The sequence below is a fragment of the Bos mutus genome, chromosome 8 (assembly GCF_027580195.1).
Source record: "Bos mutus isolate GX-2022 chromosome 8, NWIPB_WYAK_1.1, whole genome shotgun sequence".
Classification (NCBI taxonomy): domain Eukaryota; kingdom Metazoa; phylum Chordata; class Mammalia; order Artiodactyla; family Bovidae; genus Bos; species Bos mutus.
Window position 1 is genome coordinate 68029392 of NC_091624.1, and position 22874 is coordinate 68052265.

Sequence of the window (22874 nt, forward strand, 5' to 3'; positions counted from 1 at the left end):
GACCTGTGTGAGGTGATAGCTCATTTTGGTTTTGATTGCATTTCTCTAATAATTAGTGACGTTGCATAGCTTTTTATGTGCTTTTTAGAAATTGACATTATCTAAAACCCAATCAATTATAAGCTTCTTGTTGTTTTGCAAGAGGCAGGAACTTGCAGTCAGGTGGATCCGGGGTGGAGTATAACTATCACTTAGGGGGCAAGTTACTTAACCTTGACTAGGGCCTCAGTTTCTTCACTTGCACTCTGGGCATAGTAATGCTACCCCTATTAGGGTTAATACAGAAGGATAAAACAGATTCTGTGTAAATAGAGGCTAATGCTGCTGTCTATGTATTTGGCACTATGGAGACACTGTGGGAGATTTCCAGAAGATGAATAGGAGATGCTTTTGCCTTCGAAGGACCTTATGATATATTTGGGAGGGCAGATAAAATAGAGAATCCAAACTGGCTTTGAGTATGGTAGGTATTCTGAGGAGAGAAAGATCTAAGATAAAAAAAAAAAAGAAGTAAAGGCTTGAAGTGGGAGGCTGAGAAGATTTAGAGGAAGGTTCGCAACCCTGGCTCTAATTAGAATCACCTGAGACCTTTAGAAACACACCTGTGTCCTCTCATAGAACAATTACAGCAGAATCCCAAATATCATTATTTTAAAGTTCCCTGGGACTTTACATGTGGTCCAGATTGAGGATCATTTAAAGAACCTATATACATAGCAGTAGTCCAGATGTTGATAGGAGGAGGAACATAAGAAAGGCAGAGTTCCTTTTGTGTCCTGGCTGCTCTGCATTTCAGAAAGTGAGTAAGTGAAGGCTACTTGCTGATCCTGTAGATATACTTTTATATGCCTATAGTGGATTCTGTCATAAATCTGATAAATCAAATGAGAGGAAGGACGTGTTTGATTTTGTGGGTATTTGTGTGTGTGTGTGTGTGTGTGTAGTGTTATTGGGTTTTTGTTTTTTTAACTCTAATTGTAAATGTTAGCTGTGATGATTGTGTATACATACATTTTCAAAGTAGATAAAACAAATAAAAATTTTGCATTTTTTAATATGAAGAGGATCTACCATTTAGATTTGGTTTTATAGACAAAATGCAATGATGCAGACTTACCCTGGGTCTTTTGTGACACTCTTAATAGTCCTGTGCCGTGGGCATGTAAATAGGTTGCATACCCCCTGATGCCAATCACCTATAAAAGCAAAAAACTATGTATTAGTGTCTTCATTAAGAAGAATCCATAAAATATTAAAACCATTTTTTTCTGATTATTCAAAGTAGAAAGGAGAGTGAAATATACAAGAGTAGAAAGGTAGGTCATCTTTGCCCTAACTTAGAAAGAATTTGAGACACTATGTGCATAGTTAATAACTTAACCTACATTTTTATAGAGGGAAAATCTTATTTTTAAAAATGAGAATAGAAAAATTGTGAAGTAAAATGGAATGAATCAGCTGGGCCAGAACAGTTCTTGCTAAAGAGAAGGATGTAGAAAGCCACATCCTGGATATAAACGAAAACACCATGGTTACACGACGTGCTTGCATATAACAGTTATGAAGGAAAAAAAGGAGGTCTCATACTCATTTTTGTTACATGTTTAAGTTTCTATGTAATCAAGCAACCTTTTTGTTCTGTTACCAAGGATAATCTAAATGATGGATCACCTGATGAACATGGTGATCTTCTTTTATTTTTCCTTTGTGCTTCATCTTTCCAGAAGTTGGGCTGTCCTTAGGTTTCAGTGATTTAACTGGAGGGGACATGATGGAAAATGAAGATGTCATTATAATTTTCACGGACATTCACAATGGAAGGTCAAATGAATGCCACCCTGCATGCAGAGCATGAGTTTCATTACTGTCATTGTAAAGCACAGGAATCAAACCAGTCTTGGTAAGATTAGATTGATGTCCGTTGTGGCATGTCAGTATCTTCTGTGCAGTGGCATCGGTGGAAGATTGCCACTGGTGGAAGCAGAGAAGTGTTCCTTAATCTAAGCCATGAAGTGCTTTGAGATATTGAAGCCGGAGAACTTTACTGCCTTATGCTCTGTTTACTTCAAGATAGTAGAAGAGCCAAGAGGATTGCTTTAGGTATTCATTCATTCAGGAAATATATATAGGTCTCACTCTGTGCCAGGAATTGCTCTAGGAGCTGGGGTTACAATAGTGAATGTAACAAAGCGTCTGTCTTCATGAGCTTGCATTCTAGAATGAGAGACATAGACAAATAAGTGAATGTAGAGTATATCGAGGGATAGTAAGTGCTTAAAGAATGAAACATGGATAGGGAATAGAGAGTGACACAGAAGAGGGGACTATTTTGGATTGAGTGGTCTGCGAGGGGCTGCAGGTCTAGAAAGGAGACGCTTGGGAAGAATTATGAATGAACTTGACAAGTATTTGAAGGAAGAGTATTCGATTTAGAAGAAACAGCACATTCAAAGTCCCAAAGCAAGAGCACGTGGCATGCTGCAGGAACAGTCAGGATGCAGACAATGGGCTAAGCAGAGAGGGCAGTAGGAGATGAGATGGTAGAAGAATCAAGGCTGAGTCATAGGCCTCTAGAAGAATTTTGGCCCTTACTTGGATTGAAATGGGAATTTATTATTGGAAGTGCTGGCTTAGCACAATTTGCATTTTTATTATAAAGATTGCTTATAAGGTTCTTTTTTATAAAGATCATTCTTGCTGCTATGTGGAGATAGATTCCACATAGGTGGGGAGGGCAGTTAGGAAATTGACACAATAACTCAGGAAAAATGATGGCAGTGCTTTGGAAATGGGTAGTCGCAGTAGAAAAGGTGAGAAGTTGTTGGATCCTAGATAGATTTCAAAAGTAAAGTGGATGGGATTTTCTGATAGATAATATGTACGATGTGAGAGAGAGAGAAATCGACATTGACCCAAAAGATTTTCCCCTGTACAGCTGGTGGAATGGAATTGCCGCTTGCTGAGATGCAGAGACTTGAAGGATATAAGAAGAGCAGATCAGCAAGAAAATTAAGTAATTTTGAATTTGTTATGTTTGAGAGGCCCTGTTAGATTACCAGAGAGTGATGTTGAAGTACAATTGGAAAAATCAACCTGAATGTCAGGACAAAGATTGAGGCTACAGATACATACCTATAGTTTTAAAAAGAAAAAAAAAATTATTTAAAGTCATGGACATAGATGACATCATATGGGAGTAAATTCAGACTGGGGAGAGAAGCTCTTTTAGGACGCAACCTGAGGGCACTGCAAAGCGAAAGGAGAACCTAGAAAAAGTGGTGTCCCAGAGGTGGAGTGACCAAGTGTCTGCTCCAGTTTGCTGGACTGAGGGGTTTCCTGGTACATGGACTTGCAGAACTTGGGATACACTAGGACAGTTTGTCCCTCTCCAGGTGAAGAAAGTGCTTCAAGGAGAGAGTGATTAACTGTCCAGTGCTGTAGATAAACCAGGAATGAGCAACAGCCATTGAATTTGGCGACGTGAAGGTCTTGGGTGACACTGACCAAGGCTTGTCTCTCATGAACAGCCAAGTCAGTTTGAGGACCAGTCAATGGCACTCCACTCCAGTATTCCTGCCTGGAAAATCCCATGGACAGAGGAGCCTGTAGGCTACAGTCCATGGGGTCGCTGAGGGTCGGACACGACTGAGCGACTTCACTTTCACTTTTCACTTTCATGCATCGGAGAAGGAAATGGCAACCCACTCCAGTGTTCTTGCCTGGAGAATCCCAGGGACAGGGGAGCCTGGTGGGCTGCCGTCTATGGGGTCACACAGAGTCGGACAGGACTGAAGTGACTTAGCAGCAGCAGCACCATAGGGATAAACATGCCTGATGGTACAAGGACAAGGCACCTAGAAGCATCATGCCTCCTCCCCTACCCCCAGCCAACGGGCATGAAGTTTCCCTCAAGCTGTGACAAAGTACCCGGTCCCTTGTGGTCCTTTCTGGGTGGTGCAGTGGTAAAGAATCTGCCTGCCAGTGCAGCAGATGCAAGAAACACCAGTTCAAAACCTGGGTTGGGAAGATCCCTTGGAGGAGGAATTGGCAAACAGTTTCAGTATTCTTGCTGGGAAATCCCATGGACAGAGGAGCCTGGTGGGCTGCAGTCTGTGGGGTGGAAAGAGTTGGATATGGCTGATTACACACACGTACATCCTTATGATTACCTGTGTGACTTGGGCCAAGTCATTTAACCTCTCTGTTTTTCATTATCCTTATTTGTGAGATAATGTCCAGATTTGTCATTTTAATCTTCTGTCAGGGTGTTGACTGCTGTGCTATGGCTACATAGATTAATTTTCAACAGACATGGTTCTGGTGCTGTAGAAATTTTCAGTTTCAAGTTGAATCGTACCCCATGTCAGGAGAACTAGCCATTGATGTACATTAAAGGACAAAGAAAAATTCAGACCCTCTTCATTTAAAAAATGAATATTTGTGAATAATTTAAGCCTTTAAAGTATTTATACTATTTTTGTGTATTCTAGTCTTCTGTTGATCAGACCTCTGAGGAAAAAAAAAAATAGCTAGAAAGAAAGACTGCACAAATCTTCACTAGAGGAGTGTTGAAAATTGATTGAGGGCATTGACTGTGTCTCCTTGGCCTACTGCTGGACTGCTTAGGACACCAGTGAGTATATGTTGAAGGAGTGAAAGTAGGTGTATTAGTCTGGATTCAACTGGAGCAGTGGAGCTGGTAGAGGATTTATCTTCACGTATGATAAGGAATTGATTACAGGGCATTGGCTTAGCCACTGGTGGTGGCTGGCCAAGCAAGCCTGAGGTCCACAGGGCAATCAGGAAGACAAGATCATAACAAGCTGGAACTCCATGGGTGAGATCTAAAGCTTAAAGCCCTGGAAATTCCAGAGAGCCTCCAACCTCTTTGAAAAGGCATCCAACTGGTTAAGTCAGGCCACCCAGGCTAATCTCCCTTTTGATTAATTTAAGTCTGTAATGTCTGTAATGTCACATTACAGCAGCACTTCAAATGGTGTTGATTGTATCAGTAGGTATGTGTATGCTACCGAATAACTGCAGCCTCCCTTCTGTCCTCCAGTTCTGGCAAGAGAACACCCTTGTAGCCCACCACACCTGGAAAAATACTAGGAAGGGAATCTGGAGGAATGTAGTTCTGCTGAGCCAAGTTGACACATCACAAAGCCATTGCAGTCAAAGTCTGATTTAGGATAATTTGCTATCTTAAGTTATTCTTTTGTTTTGTTTTTATTTTGATTATTTAGGTTTTTTTCATACATTATTTTAACAAATGATAATTCCTTGGATAAGTACTTTGGACCATTCAAACTAGTCTGAGTCTCCACTGATTAGAAGGTCACATATAACTCAGTAGCAGAGAAAACAAAAACAATAAATTTTCATGTTTGACTTTTATTCTCCCAAGAGGCTGAGGGACTGATCTTAGAACATCCCCCGCTCCCCCGCCCCACTCCATTCCCAAACTTCAGCCCAGTGAAACACAATACCACTGTAAATCTCCTCAATATTTGTTTATACCTAAATAGCATTGTGTATGTGGGTATGTGTTGATTGCTTCATAATATATAAAACTCACTCTTGAGATTGACTTCAGATAACTTGGAGAACAGAAATCTCTTTTGGTTCCTGTTTATTATTTGAATATGCAAGAGGAGCAACTTGCTCAGAGGCCTAGTTAACAGTAGCTGGCATCTCCACTCACTTGCCAACAGCAGGGCTAGTTTATCTCATCTTTGAAACAACAGTTTCCTCCCTTGTTAGTTTCAGCATAGAAAGTGTAGGGTGACTAGTTATTTAATGGTGGCTGTGTGTAGTGTTAGACTAATGCTCAGTAATTCTATCATTATGGCTTATTTTTATAGTCTCTTCAGTCCTGAAGTATTATGATCAATTGTGCATATTGCATTTGGCACATTGGCCACACAGTGTTCAATGATGATACTATATACTTTTTCATAGCTCCCCCCTCCAAAGATAGCATTATTTTATATGTGAGAAAGTGTCAGACTTCCCTGTCCCACAGTCGACTCAAGATCTGTAGAAAGAGCAGCTCCATAAGGGCCAGCTCAGTGACTTGTGTTTGTTTATTTTTTTAAAATATTTGTCTCTATTGATTATTTATTCGGCTGCACTGGGTCTTAGTTGTGACACTTGGGCCCTTCTAGTTGCAGCATGCGAGATCTAGTTCCCCAACCAGGGATCAAACACGGGCCTTTTGCATTGGGAGTGACACTGGACCACCAGGTAAGTCCCCCAGTGACATGCATTTAGTAGATGTTCAGCAAGTAATTGCTGAATGAGGAAGTCAGCTGTCCTTTTTCCCTGGCTCTTGGGCAGCCTGTCCAATAGGTGATAGGTGCCATTATCAGCCAGGCTTTTTTTCTAATCCTTGTGACTTTGAATTTTAAAAAGTGAGAAAGTATTAGTTGCTCAGTCTTCCAGTGTCTAACTCTGTGATCCCATGGACTGTAGCCTGCCAGGCTCCTCTGTCCATGGAATTCTCAAGGCAAAAATACTAGAGTGGGTTGCCATTCCCTTCTCCATAATATCTTCCCAATCCAGGGATCAAACCTGGGTTTCCCATATTGCAGGCAGATTCTTTACTGTCTGAGCCACCAGGGAAGCCCTTTAAAATTTTAGGGATGTGACAATTATAATACTTAGACTGGACCTAAATTTTTTTTCTCTCTGATGATTTCACACAAATGCCATTTCTTTTTGGAGGCTTCTACTTACTAGTTAGGCAATGGCACCCCACTCCAGTACTCTTGCCTGGAAAATCCCATGGACAGAGGAGCCTGGTGGGCTGCAGTCCACAGGGTCGCTAGGAGTCGGACACGACTGAGCGACTTCACTTTCACTTTTCACTTTCATGCATTGGAGAAGGAAATGGCAGCCCACTCCAGTGTTCTTGCCTGGAGAATCCCAGGGACGGGGAAGCCTGGTGGGCTGCCGTCTATGGGGTGGCACAGAGTCGGACATGACTGAAGTGACTTAACAGCAGCAGCAGCGCTAGTATCTACATTGCTGCAAATTTTGCTTCAGTGTAATTTTTCAGTGTATCTTTTCAATGCCTCTGCTTAAATAATTGATATTCCTTATGGTAAATTTAACATTTAGTATTATTTTAATGAATTACTTCATGATTATTAATTTGAGGAGCCAATCTCATGAGAAGTTCAGAGTAGAGCTTGTGGGTGGAAATAAATGGATTTTTCACTGTCTTCTAAACACACTTACTGCTGTCTCATGTTTTAGTTATTTCTGGAAATCTAGGTTCCATGGAGAACCTGCAAGAGAAAGCAAAATTAGGAGTCTGCCTAGATTTGAATTCCACAGTGACTACTTCCCAGCTATGCAGTCATGCCTGGGTGAATTCTTAAATTTCTAGCCTTCAGTGTCCTCATCTGTAAAGTAAAACCTTACAGAGTTCTGGTGAGGATTAAATGAGATAATGTCTAGAATGACAACTTCTTGGCACGTAGTGCTCAACAACTTCTAGTTCAGGGGTGTAAATTTAACAGTAATAAGGTGAAGTATGCAAACAGTGCAGCCTCTTCATTTCAAGGTGAAGTCATTTCAGTCCCTTTCCCTGAACTCTGTGCCATGTTGTGGTAGGGAGTGGGAAAGTCTGCTTTCTTTTTGGGGGTTGGTCTCATGACAGTCTACAGTAGATTTTTTTTGGTTCCGTGCATGTATAGTGCCTGTTGTTCCCCCTGGCGGATGTCAACAGTGTCTTTTTGCAAACTCTGTCCCCACCTGCTTCTGCATAGGCTGACCCCAGGCTCTCTGAGCCTGCCTGTTGCTGGCCCTAGCTGATTCATTTGGAGAGGCCCACTCTAAAACCTGTGCTCCTCTTCTTAGTGACCTCCAGGTCCCCAGTCAGAGCCCAGGGAGACTTCTCTGTCCCCAGTCATGCCTCATAGAGCCTTGGGCTGCCAGGGGAGTGTCTTTGCGCTCTCCTAGTGAAGGACTTCCTGTTCCCTTCTCTTCGGCCCTCTTTGATCCAGCTGCCATAGGGCATTATGTGAGCCAGCCCTTCAAGAATCTCAGACAAGGAAGCCCTGTGTTTGCTCCCTTGTCAGCTTTGCCCTCACTCTTCCCTGTGTCACTCACGTCTCCACCACCACCAGGGACACAGAGGTGAGAGGAGACGGGGCAAGCCACACTTACATTCTCTAATCTTCTTGCCTCTTCCATGACACTTTGTTCCTCTTCTCCAACCTAGAGCCTTACATCTAGTCTGGTGTATGGTTTCAGGATGATGAAAAACCGGTTTTGTCAGCACTTTCTTTGGATCTGTCCTTGTTTCAGAGCGAGACAGTACAAGTCAAGAATCTGGGGTGTTTGCTGGACTGATGACTCCAAATTGTCTGCCATAAATGAACACCACGGAGCTGCTGCTATTGCTGTTGTTATTACCACTACTTATACCACTACTACACACGTCAACTTGATCTAAATTATCTTTATTCCATTAAGGCAGTGGTTTCCTAAGTCTAAGTGAGTTTCACAAGGTAGAAAAAATATTTGTGGAATTGCCAACTTTTTCTGGTGGCTCAGAGGGTAAAGAATCAGCCTGCAATGTGGGAGACCTGGGTTCAATCCCTGGGTTGGGAAGATCCCTTGCAAAAGGGAACATCTGGGGTATTCCAGTATTCCTTCCTGGAGAATCCCATGGGCAGAGGAGCCTGGTGGGTTACAGTCCAGGGGGTTGAAAAAAGTTGGATGTGACTGAGAGACTAACACTTTCATGCATTTTTCTTTTATCACCTGAGGAAAGTTAATTTTTAAATTACCATCTATTTTTAACATTTCTTCCCCGCCCCCTCCCCACTGTGGAAGGATATAATAGAAGAACAAACAAAAAAGCAAACACCAAAACAAAAATCAACACTAAAACCCCAAAAAACAATCCTTTTAAAGCAGGTGCATTTAGCCTTCCGAATACTTAGCCCGTTGTCCTTAGTTTGCTCATTAACTGCAGTCAGTCAGTGACAGCTTTTCCCTGCCGGCACCAGGCAGCCCAGCGGTATTTGGAAATCACTGCCTTGGAGTGTCCCAGCCACCCAGGCTGGTTCACTGTGGGCTGTGATTACGAATGAAGTGGTTTCAAGAATCAATGTAGAGGATGACTTGGGCCAAATAAAACACTGTACCTGAATACTCTGAGTTGAGTTTACCTGAATACTCTGAGTTGAGTTTACCTGAATTTCTAGAAAATTGCCTCCAGTTCGCTGCTTCACTATATTTGGGTAAACGTGGCCTCAGAGTGCTTTGGCAAGAGAAATTATAAAAATGCAGCAAAACCTTGTGATTTCATTTTGGATCTCCTTAGGAATCCTCATCAAGATGCAATTAAACAGAGAAAAATTCTGCCTTGGGGTGTGATTTTAATTACTCACCGTGTTCTGACTTGACTCTCCACGCTGCGTTTCTTTTCCTTTCCATATCACCGCTTCTGTGTTTGACATCAGCCCCACTTAGCTGGGAGGAGAGCGAGGGCAAGGCATGCATCTGCTGTCACCTTAGCACTTTTATCCCAAACCGTGTGGGAACGTCCTTGTCCTTTCGCTGCCCCCAGCCTCAGTTCTATGACCCAGTGGAGCCAGTGGACTTCGAAGGGCTTCTGATGACACACCTGAACAGCCTGGATGTGGAGCTTGCCCAGGAGCTGGGAGACTTCTCCGAGGACGACTTGGATGTGGCGTTCACGCCGAAGGAATGTCGAACTTTGCAGCCCTCTTTGCCGGAGGAAGGGTAAATTGTTTTCTGAAAATGTGGATGGGATTATGCCTGTCGTGACTGTTTGTGGTAAGGGGGAGATACCCTAATTCTGGACTTTCTTACAAGTGACATTACTCAGATCTATCAAGATGTGCAGGATAACTTCTATGGTACTATCACTTCCAGGTGGATAGTTTTTGAATTGGTTTGACCAAAGGCTTTGAAAAGCCACTTGGGGTCTAAGTCAGTTAAAGGACTGCAGTGGGACAAAATGGACTGCTTAAGAAGAAGTGAAGAGCACAGATTCTAGACCCAGACTTCCCAGATGTCAGCTCAGTGAGACCTCAGGAGATCTCAGTTTCCGAAAATAATAATCATTGAACTGCTTCCATTCAGAAGCATTTTAATTGCTTCCCATATATGAGACTGGATCAAGTCACAAAAGTAAGTTCAATCCACTTTTCTTGAGCATCTCCTGTGTGCTGAGAACAGGGATAAAAAGATGAATAAGGCAAAGTTCCTGCTTTTGAAGCAAGTTTTGTCAAGTGGAAAAACAATGGGGAAAGCTCTGTAGTGTGAATAAGTGAATAGCTACTTAGGGTTGAGTTTCTCCAGTGGGTTAATCCATGTGGTTACAGGTGTAGGCATTGGTATCAAACGATGGAATTATTTTTAGATGTAACATCTTTATGTCCATAGTGTAGAAAGCAGTGTCTCTTTGGAGGTTTAGGATGAGCTTTTATTTGCATTCATTTTCTAAAGCAGATTAAGATTCACATCCTCCTGGACATTTTCAACCTTCTCTTCTTTCCCAAAAAGTCCTGGAAAGGATACCATGAAACAGGCCACTGCCCTCATTACTCGGGGATATTTCAGTTTTAGTTTGGACTTTATTTCATCACCGTTTAGGAAGTTGGATGACAATGACATGGTATTGTTTTGACCCTTTATTCTTTGTTTAGATAGTTCTCATTCACATAGAAGAGCTGACCACATTCTCGGCTCTTAACATTTTGAAGACACTCACTTCCCAGAAAACAAAATCATGGTGATCCTTGGGAAACGTTCTTCCCTGTTGTCAGTCCATTTGTTCAGATGTGACTTTCACATTGGTAACATCTATAATTGTTACCTTTGGTAGAGAATCATTCAGTTTTGTTTTTTTGTGTAAAATATATGGTTGTCTTCAAAAGAGATCAGAATCTGGGGAAAGCCTGTTTAAAATACAATCAGTTTACATGTAGAAGGATTCTTTTTTTGAAATTTGATAGAAGAGATAATTATGCTCAGTTTTTGAGCATAATACTGCCCTGTCACCAGAATTGATAACTAACACATTATCTGTCTGATGGCTTTCACAATCTCTACTGTTTCAATCGTTGCCCAAAAGTCTGGTGTATAATTAAAGCCCAGGAAAGTATCACCATCATCAGAGCAAACAGCAGCTGACTCCTGTTGAACCCACTTGCCTACCTAGGAACTTGCTGTTGAGGTGTGATAGTGTAGTGGGTGTAAGCCTACACTCCTAAGTGAACAGCCTGGGTCAAGTCCCTGTTCTTCCACTTGCTGAGTGACTTTGAGCAAGATGTTTTCATCTCCTCCCTCTGCAAAATGAGAATAATGTTAGTGCCTGCTCTGTGGAGCTGACTGATACTGAATTAATACACATAGAGGGATTGCCCTAGTGTCTCGTGCAGAAGGAATGGCACACGAATGTGACCTGTCACAGGGAGGTCTCACTATGTGCCAGACGCTCATCTCAGAGCCTCACAGACTTCATCTTCGTCACAGCTCTCCCAAGGAGCACTGCGTGATTACTGCCACCACGTATGATGAGGAGACTGAGAAGGGCTCGGTGACGGGCCCAGGGTCACATAAGGAATAAGGAATGGGCTGGGGTGTGGGTACTTAGGGCCCGGAGACCACACATCTGACGTTTACAGTATTCCATCTAAAACTAGCAGGCAGTCCACAAGGCAGGTACTGTCCATCTTTCTACAAACCGGAAAATTATAATTTAGAGCATTTAGACCTGTTTATCTATAGTACCAACACATTTGGAAGAACAGCAAAACAACACAAAACAAAACAAAAAAAACCACCTTTGCTATTGTGGGGAATTCATGATTTCTAATTTCCAGACTCTGAAGTATTCCAAGAGTCTATCTCACGACTCACTCTATACCAGTAGACAAAAGCCACCCGACTTAATAATCACCAACCAAAGCCAGGGCCCGTCAGCTCCTGAAAACACAAGACAACTCCTCTTTCATGGACTTCCAGAAAGAAAAACATGCGTGTCCTAACAGGGTTACACATGAGCAAAAAATATGCCCAGATCACCCTTGGGACAGATTGGTGTTTATACTTATTCTTCTGTTTTCTATGTGATTACAGCTAGCTCTACCTGTCTTGTGTCAGAATGCCTTCAGGGATAGGTACAGTCTAACACGGTTCTCTGTAATAAAGAAAACACACAAAGCATAAAATGCCAACATGTTTGTCTCATCAAGGTAAAAATGTTACTGCCTTAGGAATATTTCAGATACTTGAAAGGATTGGAAAACAACACCCTTCCCATTCTCAGTTGATACAGCTTTGAAATCATGCTGCTGTCCTTGGTTATGATAAAGGATTGCTTCATTGTTTTTATCTGGTGATAACTTGTTTTATGTTTTTTCCGTCTCACTAGGGTTGAACTCGACCCACACGTCAGGGACTGTGTTCAGACCTATATTCGGGAGTGGCTAATTGTGAATCGGAAGTAAGTTCATTTTTTTCCCTCTTCACTTGTATATTTACTTTATATTGTTAGCTTTTTAAATAACTTTAAAAAAATTAAACTTTAAAAAAAAGTTTAGGCTTATAAGAAAATTGATTAGAAATACTGAGAATTCTCATATACCATGTCTTACACATTTCCCTTTATTTTTAACATATTAGGATTTTTTTTTTGTCCTTAAATGGCCATGACCATTGATTTTGGAGATTACAAATAAATTTTACCATAAAGGTAAATTTGCAAATACAATATCCATTAATAGTGAGTATTTGACTATATTTTGTATCACTCTCCTGGTCAAATACCTTATAAGGCATCCTATTTTCTGCTGTATCAAATATAAACACCACCTGCTTGCCTTTCAAGGATTTAACAATCTGGCTCCACTCTATCTACTGAAACTAATATCACCTAACTCCTGGAGCCCTATCCTTTCTCTGGGCTGACCTCTTTCTCGCCATTGCACCATGTGACCAACTCAGTCCTTCCCCCACACCTCTGCTCTTGCTGTCTCCCCTCTGGGCATGCCGTCTCTTCTTTCATCTATCTTCCAAATCCTACCTGTGGATAAAAGGTCAAATCAAATTTTTATTGTGCAACTTTCTCTGACTAATTTATCCTTCCTTGATAGAATTTTACCTAAGTATGGAACATTTGATACAATTGATGAGCCAGTGTTGATACATTATTATTAACTAAATTCCATAGTCTATGATAAGGCTTATTTTTTATGTTGTACGTTCTGTGGTTTTGACAAATGTATAATGAGGTTTATCTGCCACTGGAGTATCATCCTGAATTGTTTCACTGCCCTAAAAATCCCCTGTGTGCCATCTGGTCATTCCTGCCTGGCAACCACTTATGTTTCTTCCATGTCCTTCTATGTCTTTTTGTGACTTGATAGCTCATTTTGTTTTTTGCTGGATAATATTCCACTGCATGGATTTACTCATAGTTTTATTTATCCACTCACCTATTGATAAAGGACAGAAATGGTAGGGACCTAACAGAAGCAGAAGAGATTAAGAAGAGGTGGCAAGAATACACAGAAGAACTGTACAAAAAAGATCTTCACGACCCACATAATCACGATGGTGTGATCACTGACCTAGAGCCAGACATCCTGGAATGTGAAGTCAAGTGGGCCTTAGAACTACGAACAAAGTTAGTGGAGGTGACGGAATTCCAGTTGAGCTCTTCCAAATCCTGAAAGATGATGCTGTGAAAGTGCTGCACTCAATATGCCAGCAAATTTGGAAAACTCAGCAGTGGCCACAGGACTGGAAAAGGTCCATTTTCATTCCAATCCCAAAGAAAGGCAATGCCAAAGAATGCTCAAACTACTGCACAATTGCACTCATCTCACACGCTAGTAAAGTAATGCTCAAAATTCTCCAAGCGAGGCTTCAGCAATATGTGAACTGTGAACTTCCAGATGTTTAAGCTGGTTTTAGAAAAGTCAGAGGATCCAGAGATCAAATTGCCAACATCTGCTGGATCATGGAAAAAGCAAAAGAGTTCCAGAAAAACATCTATTTCTGCTTTATTGACTATGCCAAAGCCTTTGACTGTGTGGATCACAATAAACTATGGACAATTCTGAAAGAGATGGGCATACCAGACCACCTGACCTGCCTCTTGAGAAACCTGTATGCAGGTTTGGAAGCAACAGTTAGAACTGGCCATAGAACAACAGACTGGTTCCAAATAGGAAAAGGAGTACGTCAAGGCTCTATATTGTCACCCTGCTTATTTAACTTATATGCAGAATACATCTTGAGAAACGCTAGGCTGGATGAAGCACAAGCTGGAATCAAGATTGCTGGGAGAAATATCAATTACCTCAATAAGCAGATGACACCACCCTTATGGCAGAAAGTGAAGAAGAACTAAAGAGCTTCTTACTAAAAGTGAAAGAGTAGAGTGAAAAAGTTGGCTTAAAGCTCAACATTCAGAAAATTAAGATCATGGCATCTGGTCCCATCACTTCATGGCAGATAGATGGGGAAACAGTGGAAACAGTAGCTGATTTTATTTTTCTGGGCTCCCAAATCACTGCAGATGGTGATTGCAGCAATGAAATTAAAAGACGCCTACTCCTTGGAAAGAAAGTTATGACCAACCCACTCTTGAGAGTCCCTTGGACTACAGGGAGATCCAACCAGTCCATTCTGAAGGAGATCAGCCCTGGGATTTCTTTGGAAGGAATGATGCTAAAGCTGAAACTCCAGTACTTTGGCCACCTGATTCGAAGAGTTGACTCATTGAAAAAGACTCTGATGCTGGGAGGGATTGGAGGCAAGAGGAGAAGGGGACGACAGAGGATGAGATGGCTGGATGGCATCACTGACTCGATGGACGTGAGTCTGAGTGAACTCCAGGAGTTGGTGATGGACAGGGAGGCCTGGCGTGCTGCGATTCATGGAGTCGCAAAGAGTCGGACACGACTGAGGTACGGAACTGAACTGAACTGAGACAGCATATTAAAAAGCAGAGACATTACTTTGCCAACAAAGGTCCGTCTAGTCAAGTCTGTAGTTTTTCCAGTAGTCATGTATGGATGTGAGAGTTGTACTGTAAAGAAAGCTGAGCGCCGAAGAATTGGTGCTTTTGAACTGTGGTGTTGGAGAAGACTCTTGAGAGTCTCTAGAATTGTTTGTCTGTTGGACTGCAAGGAGATCCAACCAGTCCATCCTAAAGGAGATCAGTCCTGCGTGTTCATTAGAAGGACTGATGTTGAGGCTGAAACTGCAATACTCTGGCTACCTGATGCTAAGAGCTGACTCATTGGAAAAGACCCTGATGCTGGGAAAGATTGAGGGCAGGAGGAGAAGGGCATGACAGAGGAGGAGATGGTTGGATGGCATCATCGACTCGATGGACATGGGTTTGGGTGGACTCCAGGAGTTGGTGATGGACAGGGAGGCCTGGTGTGCTGAGGTTCATGGGGATGCAAAGAGTCGGACCCTACTGAGCGACTGAACTGAACTGAATTGAAGGAGAAAGTTACTTTTTAAACACAAAGAATAGAGTTCTTTTGTTTCTGCTCTGATGAATTTTGGGGGGTTGCAGGGGTTAATGAATCAAAATTTGACCTCAGATTTAAAGGTAACATTTAAATTTGTGACCAAGAAATAAATTACTTGTCTTCTAGTCACTGTTGGCTCAGTCAATAAAGAAGCTGCCTGCAATGCAGGAGACCTGGGTTTGATCCCTGAGTTGAGAAGATCCCCTGGAGAAGGGAATGACAATCCTCTCCAGTATTCTTACCTAGAAAGTCTGATGGACAGAGGAGCCTGGTGAGCTACAGTCTATAGGGTCGCAAAGAGTCAGACATGACTGAGTGACTGATACTTTCACTTTCTAGTAAAAAAGGTCCTTCTCTCTTGTGTTCATCAGATGTTCTTTGATATTGTCCTGAGCTTTATGTCTCCATGCCAGTGACCTTGACAGTTGCCTCTAATGAGAAACATCTACCCACACTAGAATTCTCAGTGTGTTTGTGTATACATGTTAGGGTGCTGGCTGGGAAGAGTCAGCAATAGGGGGCATACTCCACTCACCCGGCTAGAGAAACATCAGAGAACCTGTAACAACACATAAGTAATTTGAAATTCTTATTTCCTCACCTCTCTAATACTCCAGTAAGAATTTTTGTTCTGTGGGGTAAACGATGAAAGACTTTGGAGACCGGGTTTTATCCAGCTCCTGGAAGGGTGCCATTGAATTTGTGCTGATGTGTTTTGGAGTAATGTCAGTATGCATACTATTTTCAGTAGCTGACAAATAGAAAGCTTTGCTTGTATGAAGTAATTAAGAGAAAGATGTTAATCTATCGTCTATTCTAAAGTGAATGGAAAACCAAGTTTGCTGGGCAGTCAGATAAGATTATACTTTGCTGATAATAAATAAAAGATTTCAGAACAAGTTGTTCTCATGCTTTTAAATGTTATAATTAGAGATACTTTCTGGATATGAAGGTTCTAAAAAAATCTGAGAAGGGACAATAAATAGAAAGATCCATTTTGCTGCATTTGGTTTTTATTTTCTGTTTGGGACAGTGCGCTTTTTCATTCTTCATGGCAATTCCCATTGGAATTTTTTTTCTCTATCTTGAACAAACTTAAAGGACTCTTCTTAGAATACTCATTGTAAAAATTTTAGAGATCATAGGGAAACAAAAAAACTCAATTTCACTATAGACAGATAACCGTCATTAACATTTGGTGTGTTACCTTTGAATCATATTTCTTTGTTTATATTTATATAAAACTTAAGTCAGATTATTATTTGCAGCATGCTTTTTCAGTCTTTGCAGTAAGTGATAATTAGCTCTTTGCTATTAAATATTTTCTTCAACACAGTTTTTAATAATTGTATAATATACGTAGATACAAAGATTTATTTAACCAATTTTTGTGTTTAGATGATTCCCTGTTTTTCAGTGTTATACCCAGCAGAGCAACATTGTTGTGTTTAGTTGTAATTTTTTTCCTTTGGAATAAATTCCTATAAGAGAAGTTTCTGTGCTTAAGTGTATGCACAAATTTAAGGATTTGGGAATAAGATATCAGAGAGATTATTAACAATATATGTATGAATCCTCAAGAATATTGGATGTTTTCTTGTCACAAATTTCTAATTTTATTTGTGAAAAGGTAGTCTTTTATTTGCATTTCTTTGGTTATTTAGATTTGGTATCTTTTTTCTGTAAATTTGCTGACCATTTGTAAGTTTTCCTTGGTGCTCTGCTTATTCATTAAATTCATGTATCTCTATTAATGTTTTTGTCTGATCATGTTTATCTTTAGGACTGCTTTCATTTGCTAAAACATTAACTCTTTGTCTTTCATATAATACAAATTCCTTACCCAAGAATACTTTTTTTAACATTCAAAATTATTTATTAATTAAATCTATATTAAGTTTCCTAATTGTTTATATTTTTGCTGTCATGCTTAAGTTTAATCCACAAACCTAATATTATTTACTAAGAATTTTGAATTAAACTGTTAATCTAGATAATTAGCCCCTTTGATTATTGCTTCTGTTCCCTTGTGTGTCTCCACTTGTTTTTATCTCTTCTGTAGGAACAGTAATTATTCATTTATTTATTCAAGTTTTGTATCTTTTTATTTTCACAAAACAAAGCAATATCTGTTTTAACATTATGTTTGGCAACATATAAAAGATGAGACTTGTCATTGGCCCTGTTATCTTCACATTTGGCTAGTGGACCAGTTTGTTTCCCAGAAATTCGCTAATGGACAGGTTGAAATATGCAACTTTGAAACTCATTGTCAGTTTCTGGAAAGCTTTGACTAGTGTTTTGCTGAGAAAGCATCCTTTTCTACTATTTGACCCTTTGGTACGCTAAATCTGATACTCTAACATAAAGGCTATAATTCCTAGCACACACCCCTCCCAAGATCATTCTGCCCTCATGTGTATCCATAATACTTTATTTGCAAGGAGCATCCAGTACATTATTGCCAGATGCCCTTCATCTCCTAAGTCTACATATGTTTTAGGCTGCTTGTTTTCTGTGAGTTGTTTCTATACGGTTGCAGATTTGATGGCAGAAAGAGAAAGGCAAGGAAGGTGGTGGTTCTGGTGATGTCAGTAAAACCAGGTGAAACCTGTGAGTGGCTTCGTAGATAAACCACTACAATGAAGAAGGAGAATTTAGATTTCTGACTATTATTATAGACATTGACTATTTAGGGACTGGCAAGAAGGAAAGTACAAAATGCTCTCCTCTGTGTTCCCCTTTGGGGAGACAAAGTGTGGTACATCCTTCTACTAGCTTCATTGGATCCACAGAAATTCTGTCTACACTTAGGCATTAAGTTTTCTGTTTTGGTGAGTTTCCATTTTTCTGTGTCTTCATAGGCTGGGAAGTTCGAGAAAGTCACATAATGGTTGCTGACCAGTTGTTAATTGGTGATTAATGAGCTTTCATTTGAATTTGTTATTTTATGTGTCAAGTAGTGTGTGCCTGTTTTGAAAGAAACCAAGCAATAAGGAGTGTACTAAGTAGAAAGAAATCAAGCAATAAGGAGTGTACAAAGTAAAATACTAGTCTCTTGCCTCACTAATCGCTTGCTTCCTGTCCTCTTCAACTCACTCTTCTTTTTAAAACTTTTTCTCAGATTTATTTTTATTGAAGTAACATTAGTCTATAACATTGTATGTTTTACATATACAATGTTATATTTCTATGTATGCTACAGTATGCCTACTACCAAAAAAATTGGTTTCTATCCATTACCATATGGTTGATCACCTTTACTCATTTCATCTTCCTTTTGCCCCTAAGCCTCCACCACTCTGTTCTCTGTTTTGGAGAGTTTTTTGTTTTTTTCCTACTGACTCTAAACTGCATGGAGATCATTGGGTAGCCTTCCAGATCCTCTTTTGATCTCCTCACAAACACATATGAATACTTGTATTTTATATAAATATTTATATATGCCAAATATAAACACACATACATATTTTACATACATGCATGATTGTTTTCAATAATGTATTTGGCATCTTCCCATATCAAAGACCTATCTATCCCTTTCTTTTAAAACGCTGCCTGGCATTCCAGGTGTGAAGGAATATACCATAAATTATTGACTTCTTTTCTGTTGTTAGACACTGCAGTTGTCTCCATTTTTCATGATATAAATGATACCATAATGAAAATCCATTCACATTTGCCTCTACACATGTGTGAATATTTCTGAAGGTAGAAATGGAATCATATAGTCTAGTAAGTACTTCCAAATTCTTCTCCAGAAAAATTGTGTTAATTTATTCCATCACCAACTGGACATGAAACTGCCCTTTCTCCCCATATCCTTGCCAATGCTGGATATTATTGATTAAACTAAAACTTAAATTCCTGTAATCTTATTCTAGTTATTGTTTTTAAACTGGAAGCTGTTGCTGCTGCTGCTGCTGCTATTAAGTCGCTTCAGTCGTGTCCAACTCTGTGCAGCCCCATAGATGGCAGCCCACAGGCTCCTCCGTCCCTGGGATTCTCCAGGCAAGAGCACTGGAGTGGGTTGCCATTCCTTCTCCAGTGCATGCATGCATGCTAAGTCATTTCAGTTGTGTCCAACTCTGTGCGACCCCATGGACAGCAGCCCACCAGGCTCCTCTGTTCACAGGATTCTCCAGGCAAGAATACTAGAAGCTATTATACTCACTTTAATAAGATTGTTTTCTATCATGGAGTTTTCTTCTCTTACTCATCCTAAAATCCCATTTAAATATACATCTACCATACGCCCTTTTTTCCTTTGCCTTTTGATTCTCTACTTTTCATAGCTGTTTGTAAGGGCTCCTCAGACAACCACTTTGCCTTTCTTTTTCTTGGGGATGGTCTTGATCACTGCCTCCTGTACAATGTCACAAACCTCTGTCCATAGTTCTTCAGGCACTCTGTCAGATCTAATCCCTTCAAATCTATTTGTCACTTCCACTGTATAATCATAAGGGATTAGATTTATGTCATACCTGAATGGTCTAGTGGTTTTCCCTACTTTCTTCAATTTAAATCTGAATTTGACAATAAGGAGTTCATTATCTGAGCCACAGTCAGGTCTCAGACTTGTTTTTGCTGATAGTATAGAGCTTTTCCATTTTTGACTGCAAAGAATGTCAGTTCAGTTTGGTTCAGTCGCTCAGTCATGTCCGACTCTTTGTGACCCCATGGACTGCAGCACGCCAGGCTTCCCTATCCATAGCCAACATCCGGAGTTTACTCAAACTCATGTCGAGTCAGTGATGCCATCCAACCATCTCATCCTCTGTTGTCCCCTTCTCCTCCCGCCTTCAATCTTTCCCAGCATCAGGGTCTTTTCAAGTGAGTCATTTCTTCTCATCAGGTGGCCAAATATTGCAGTTTCAGCTTCAGCATCAATCCTTCCAATGAATAGTTAGGACTGGTTTCCTTTAGGATGGACTGGTTGGATGTCCTTGCAGTCCAAGAGACTCAAGAGTCTTCTCCAACACCACAGTTTAAAAGCATCGATTCTTCTGCGCTCAGCTTTCTTTATAGTCCAATTCTCACATCCATATATGACCACTGGAAAAACCATAGCTTTGCCTAGACGGACCTTTTTGGCAAGGTAATGTCTTTGCTTTTCAGTATGCTGTCTAGGTTGGTCATAGCTTTTCTTCCAAAGAGCATGCATATTTTAGCTATTGTAAATAGTGCTGCAGTGAATATAGGGTGTATGTATCTTTTCAAATTAGAGTTTTCTCCAAGTATATGCCCAGGAATGGGATTGCTGGATCATATGGTAGTTCTGTTATCAGTTCTTAAAGAAGCTTCTATCCTGTTTTTCACAGTGGCCCCACCAACAGTGCAGGATGCTTTGTGGAGACCTTTTCAAGCAATATTTCATAAGAAGTGACTCTTTGAAAATTTAATGAAAATGATTTTGGTTCTAGTTTGCTTTAAGTATGCAAATGGTAGTGATAAAAACAGAGTAGATTTACATGTGACTAAGCTCCATCCCAGGGATGGGGGAACCTGGTGGGCTGCCGTCTATGGGGTCGCACAGAGTCGGACACAACTGAAGTGACCTAGCAGCATCAGCAGCAGCAAGCTCCATTTTATAATATTTATTTTCTACTTTCTAACAGATTTTTGAGAGACAGCCTCATATGGGATTTCATAAACTTGCTAGATTTTTCAAAGTTGTTCTCGCCAATATAAATAGATTCAGCAACATGTATGTGTAAGCTGGTTGGGTAGGCTTTTCTAGTGTATGAAATCCTTAGGGGACTGTCCCTCGTGATTCAAATAAAAAGTTTCATATGATCTAATGTCCTGGCACAAAACCACCCAACTCAAAATAGTGGAAAATACAGGCAAATTCTAAGTTGCTTCCTAAGATTACACTGCCCTAAATGACAGCACACTGAATTAGTGAATGTTTTTCCTGAGAAATCAAATTTTAAGGGGAAAAATTCGAAAGGAATTAACTAACATTAATTTGTTCTAAGGTGGAAAGAAAACAGTGAATTAAAATTCATAGTTCACGCTTGCCCTTTGTCTTTCTTAGGACATGTGCACCTTAGAGGATGTTGATGTCATAGATTCAGTGTCACGCTTCTTCATGGGGAAACTTGCATGGGCCACAGAAATAAAAATCAGGAAACAACCTAGTTTAAGACCTTATGTGTGGTAGCCTTGGAGACCAGAACTATATCTGCTTTAGCTTTCTTTATTGTTTCATAAAATACACAACTTATTTCCAAAAACGTTTACTTGTGAGTGAACCCCCACAAATCCCCTCCCCAGCACACACATAATTACAGACATGCGCCTGCCCTCCACCTTTCTCACGTCATCTCTCTCTGTGCCTCTGTTCTCCATCAGGTATGGGCATGGCCATGAGGTGAATTCTAGGACATTTCCCTCAGATTTAAAGATAAAGAGTTATATCTATGATTTAAAGGTAAAGACTTTGTATACTATATCTGAAGAAATTCATATCAGATTTTATCCTCAAAAGAAACTTAAATCTAGGAGAAATGAGACTTCTTGGCTGTTGTTCTTTTGCTATTTTATGTAAGTGGATGCTTTCTTTTCTGTCCTTGGTTTTGTTAGAATGTTTTCTGAAGTCCTTTACATGAATCCCCAAAGACATAAAAAATGGGCATTAAAAAAAAAATGAGGTACAGAATAGTGTTAAAAATTCATTTCACAACATTTCTACTCTAACCCTGTGTCTGTGCCAGCCCTCAGGGTTTGGGGATGAAAGCATGAAGACTAGGTGTATTCCATGGCTGTGGATTTGAAACCAGAGCAAACCATGCTCCCCTTCCTCATTCTAGATTTAGCATCTACTTCCCCATTTTAACGTCTCAGAAGGTTGCAGAGCTGCCGGGTGGCAGCACGGGTAAAGCTGGCTGGAGAGGAGACGCCAAGGGTTGGCAAGCATGTAAAGATGACTCATTTCAGAAGTGCCAGCCACAGAAGGCAGAAACCACCATGAAGTAGGTAGTGAGACTGATGGCTGAGTGCCACCAGCTACCAGAGTGCCAGCCTCATTACCCAACCCGGGCATCTGAGCCAAAGAAAGCCATGTTCCTGTTGAACCTATTTGCAGACAAGAAGAGACAGAGAAGTAGCCAAGTGGTAGAAAGACTCATTCTCATGAAAGGAACACAGTCTATTCCTTCTCCAGAGAACTGTGTTCCTTTTTTTCAAATACTGCTGCCGCTGCTGCTAGGTCGCTTCAGTTGTGTCCGACTCTGTGCGACCCCATAGACGGCAGCCCACCAGGCTACCCTGTCCCTGGGATTCTCCAGGCAAAAACACTGGAGTGGGTTACCATTTCCTTCTCCAATGCAT

General features: G+C 40.7%; 1 protein-coding gene across 4 annotated transcripts in view; it reads left to right on the top strand.

Annotated features, from left to right (window-relative positions):
- The window catches only part of DOCK8 (dedicator of cytokinesis 8), a 233270-nt gene that overhangs the window by 57522 nt on the left and 152874 nt on the right, over positions 1–22874 (top strand). For all 4 annotated transcript variants that reach the window (XM_070375802.1, XM_070375805.1, XM_070375803.1 and 1 more), the window contains 2 exons: positions 9587–9762; positions 12422–12493. In XM_070375802.1, coding sequence (XP_070231903.1) covers positions 9587–9762; positions 12422–12493 — 248 coding nt within the window. The remainder of the gene's footprint in view (positions 1–9586; positions 9763–12421; positions 12494–22874) is intronic.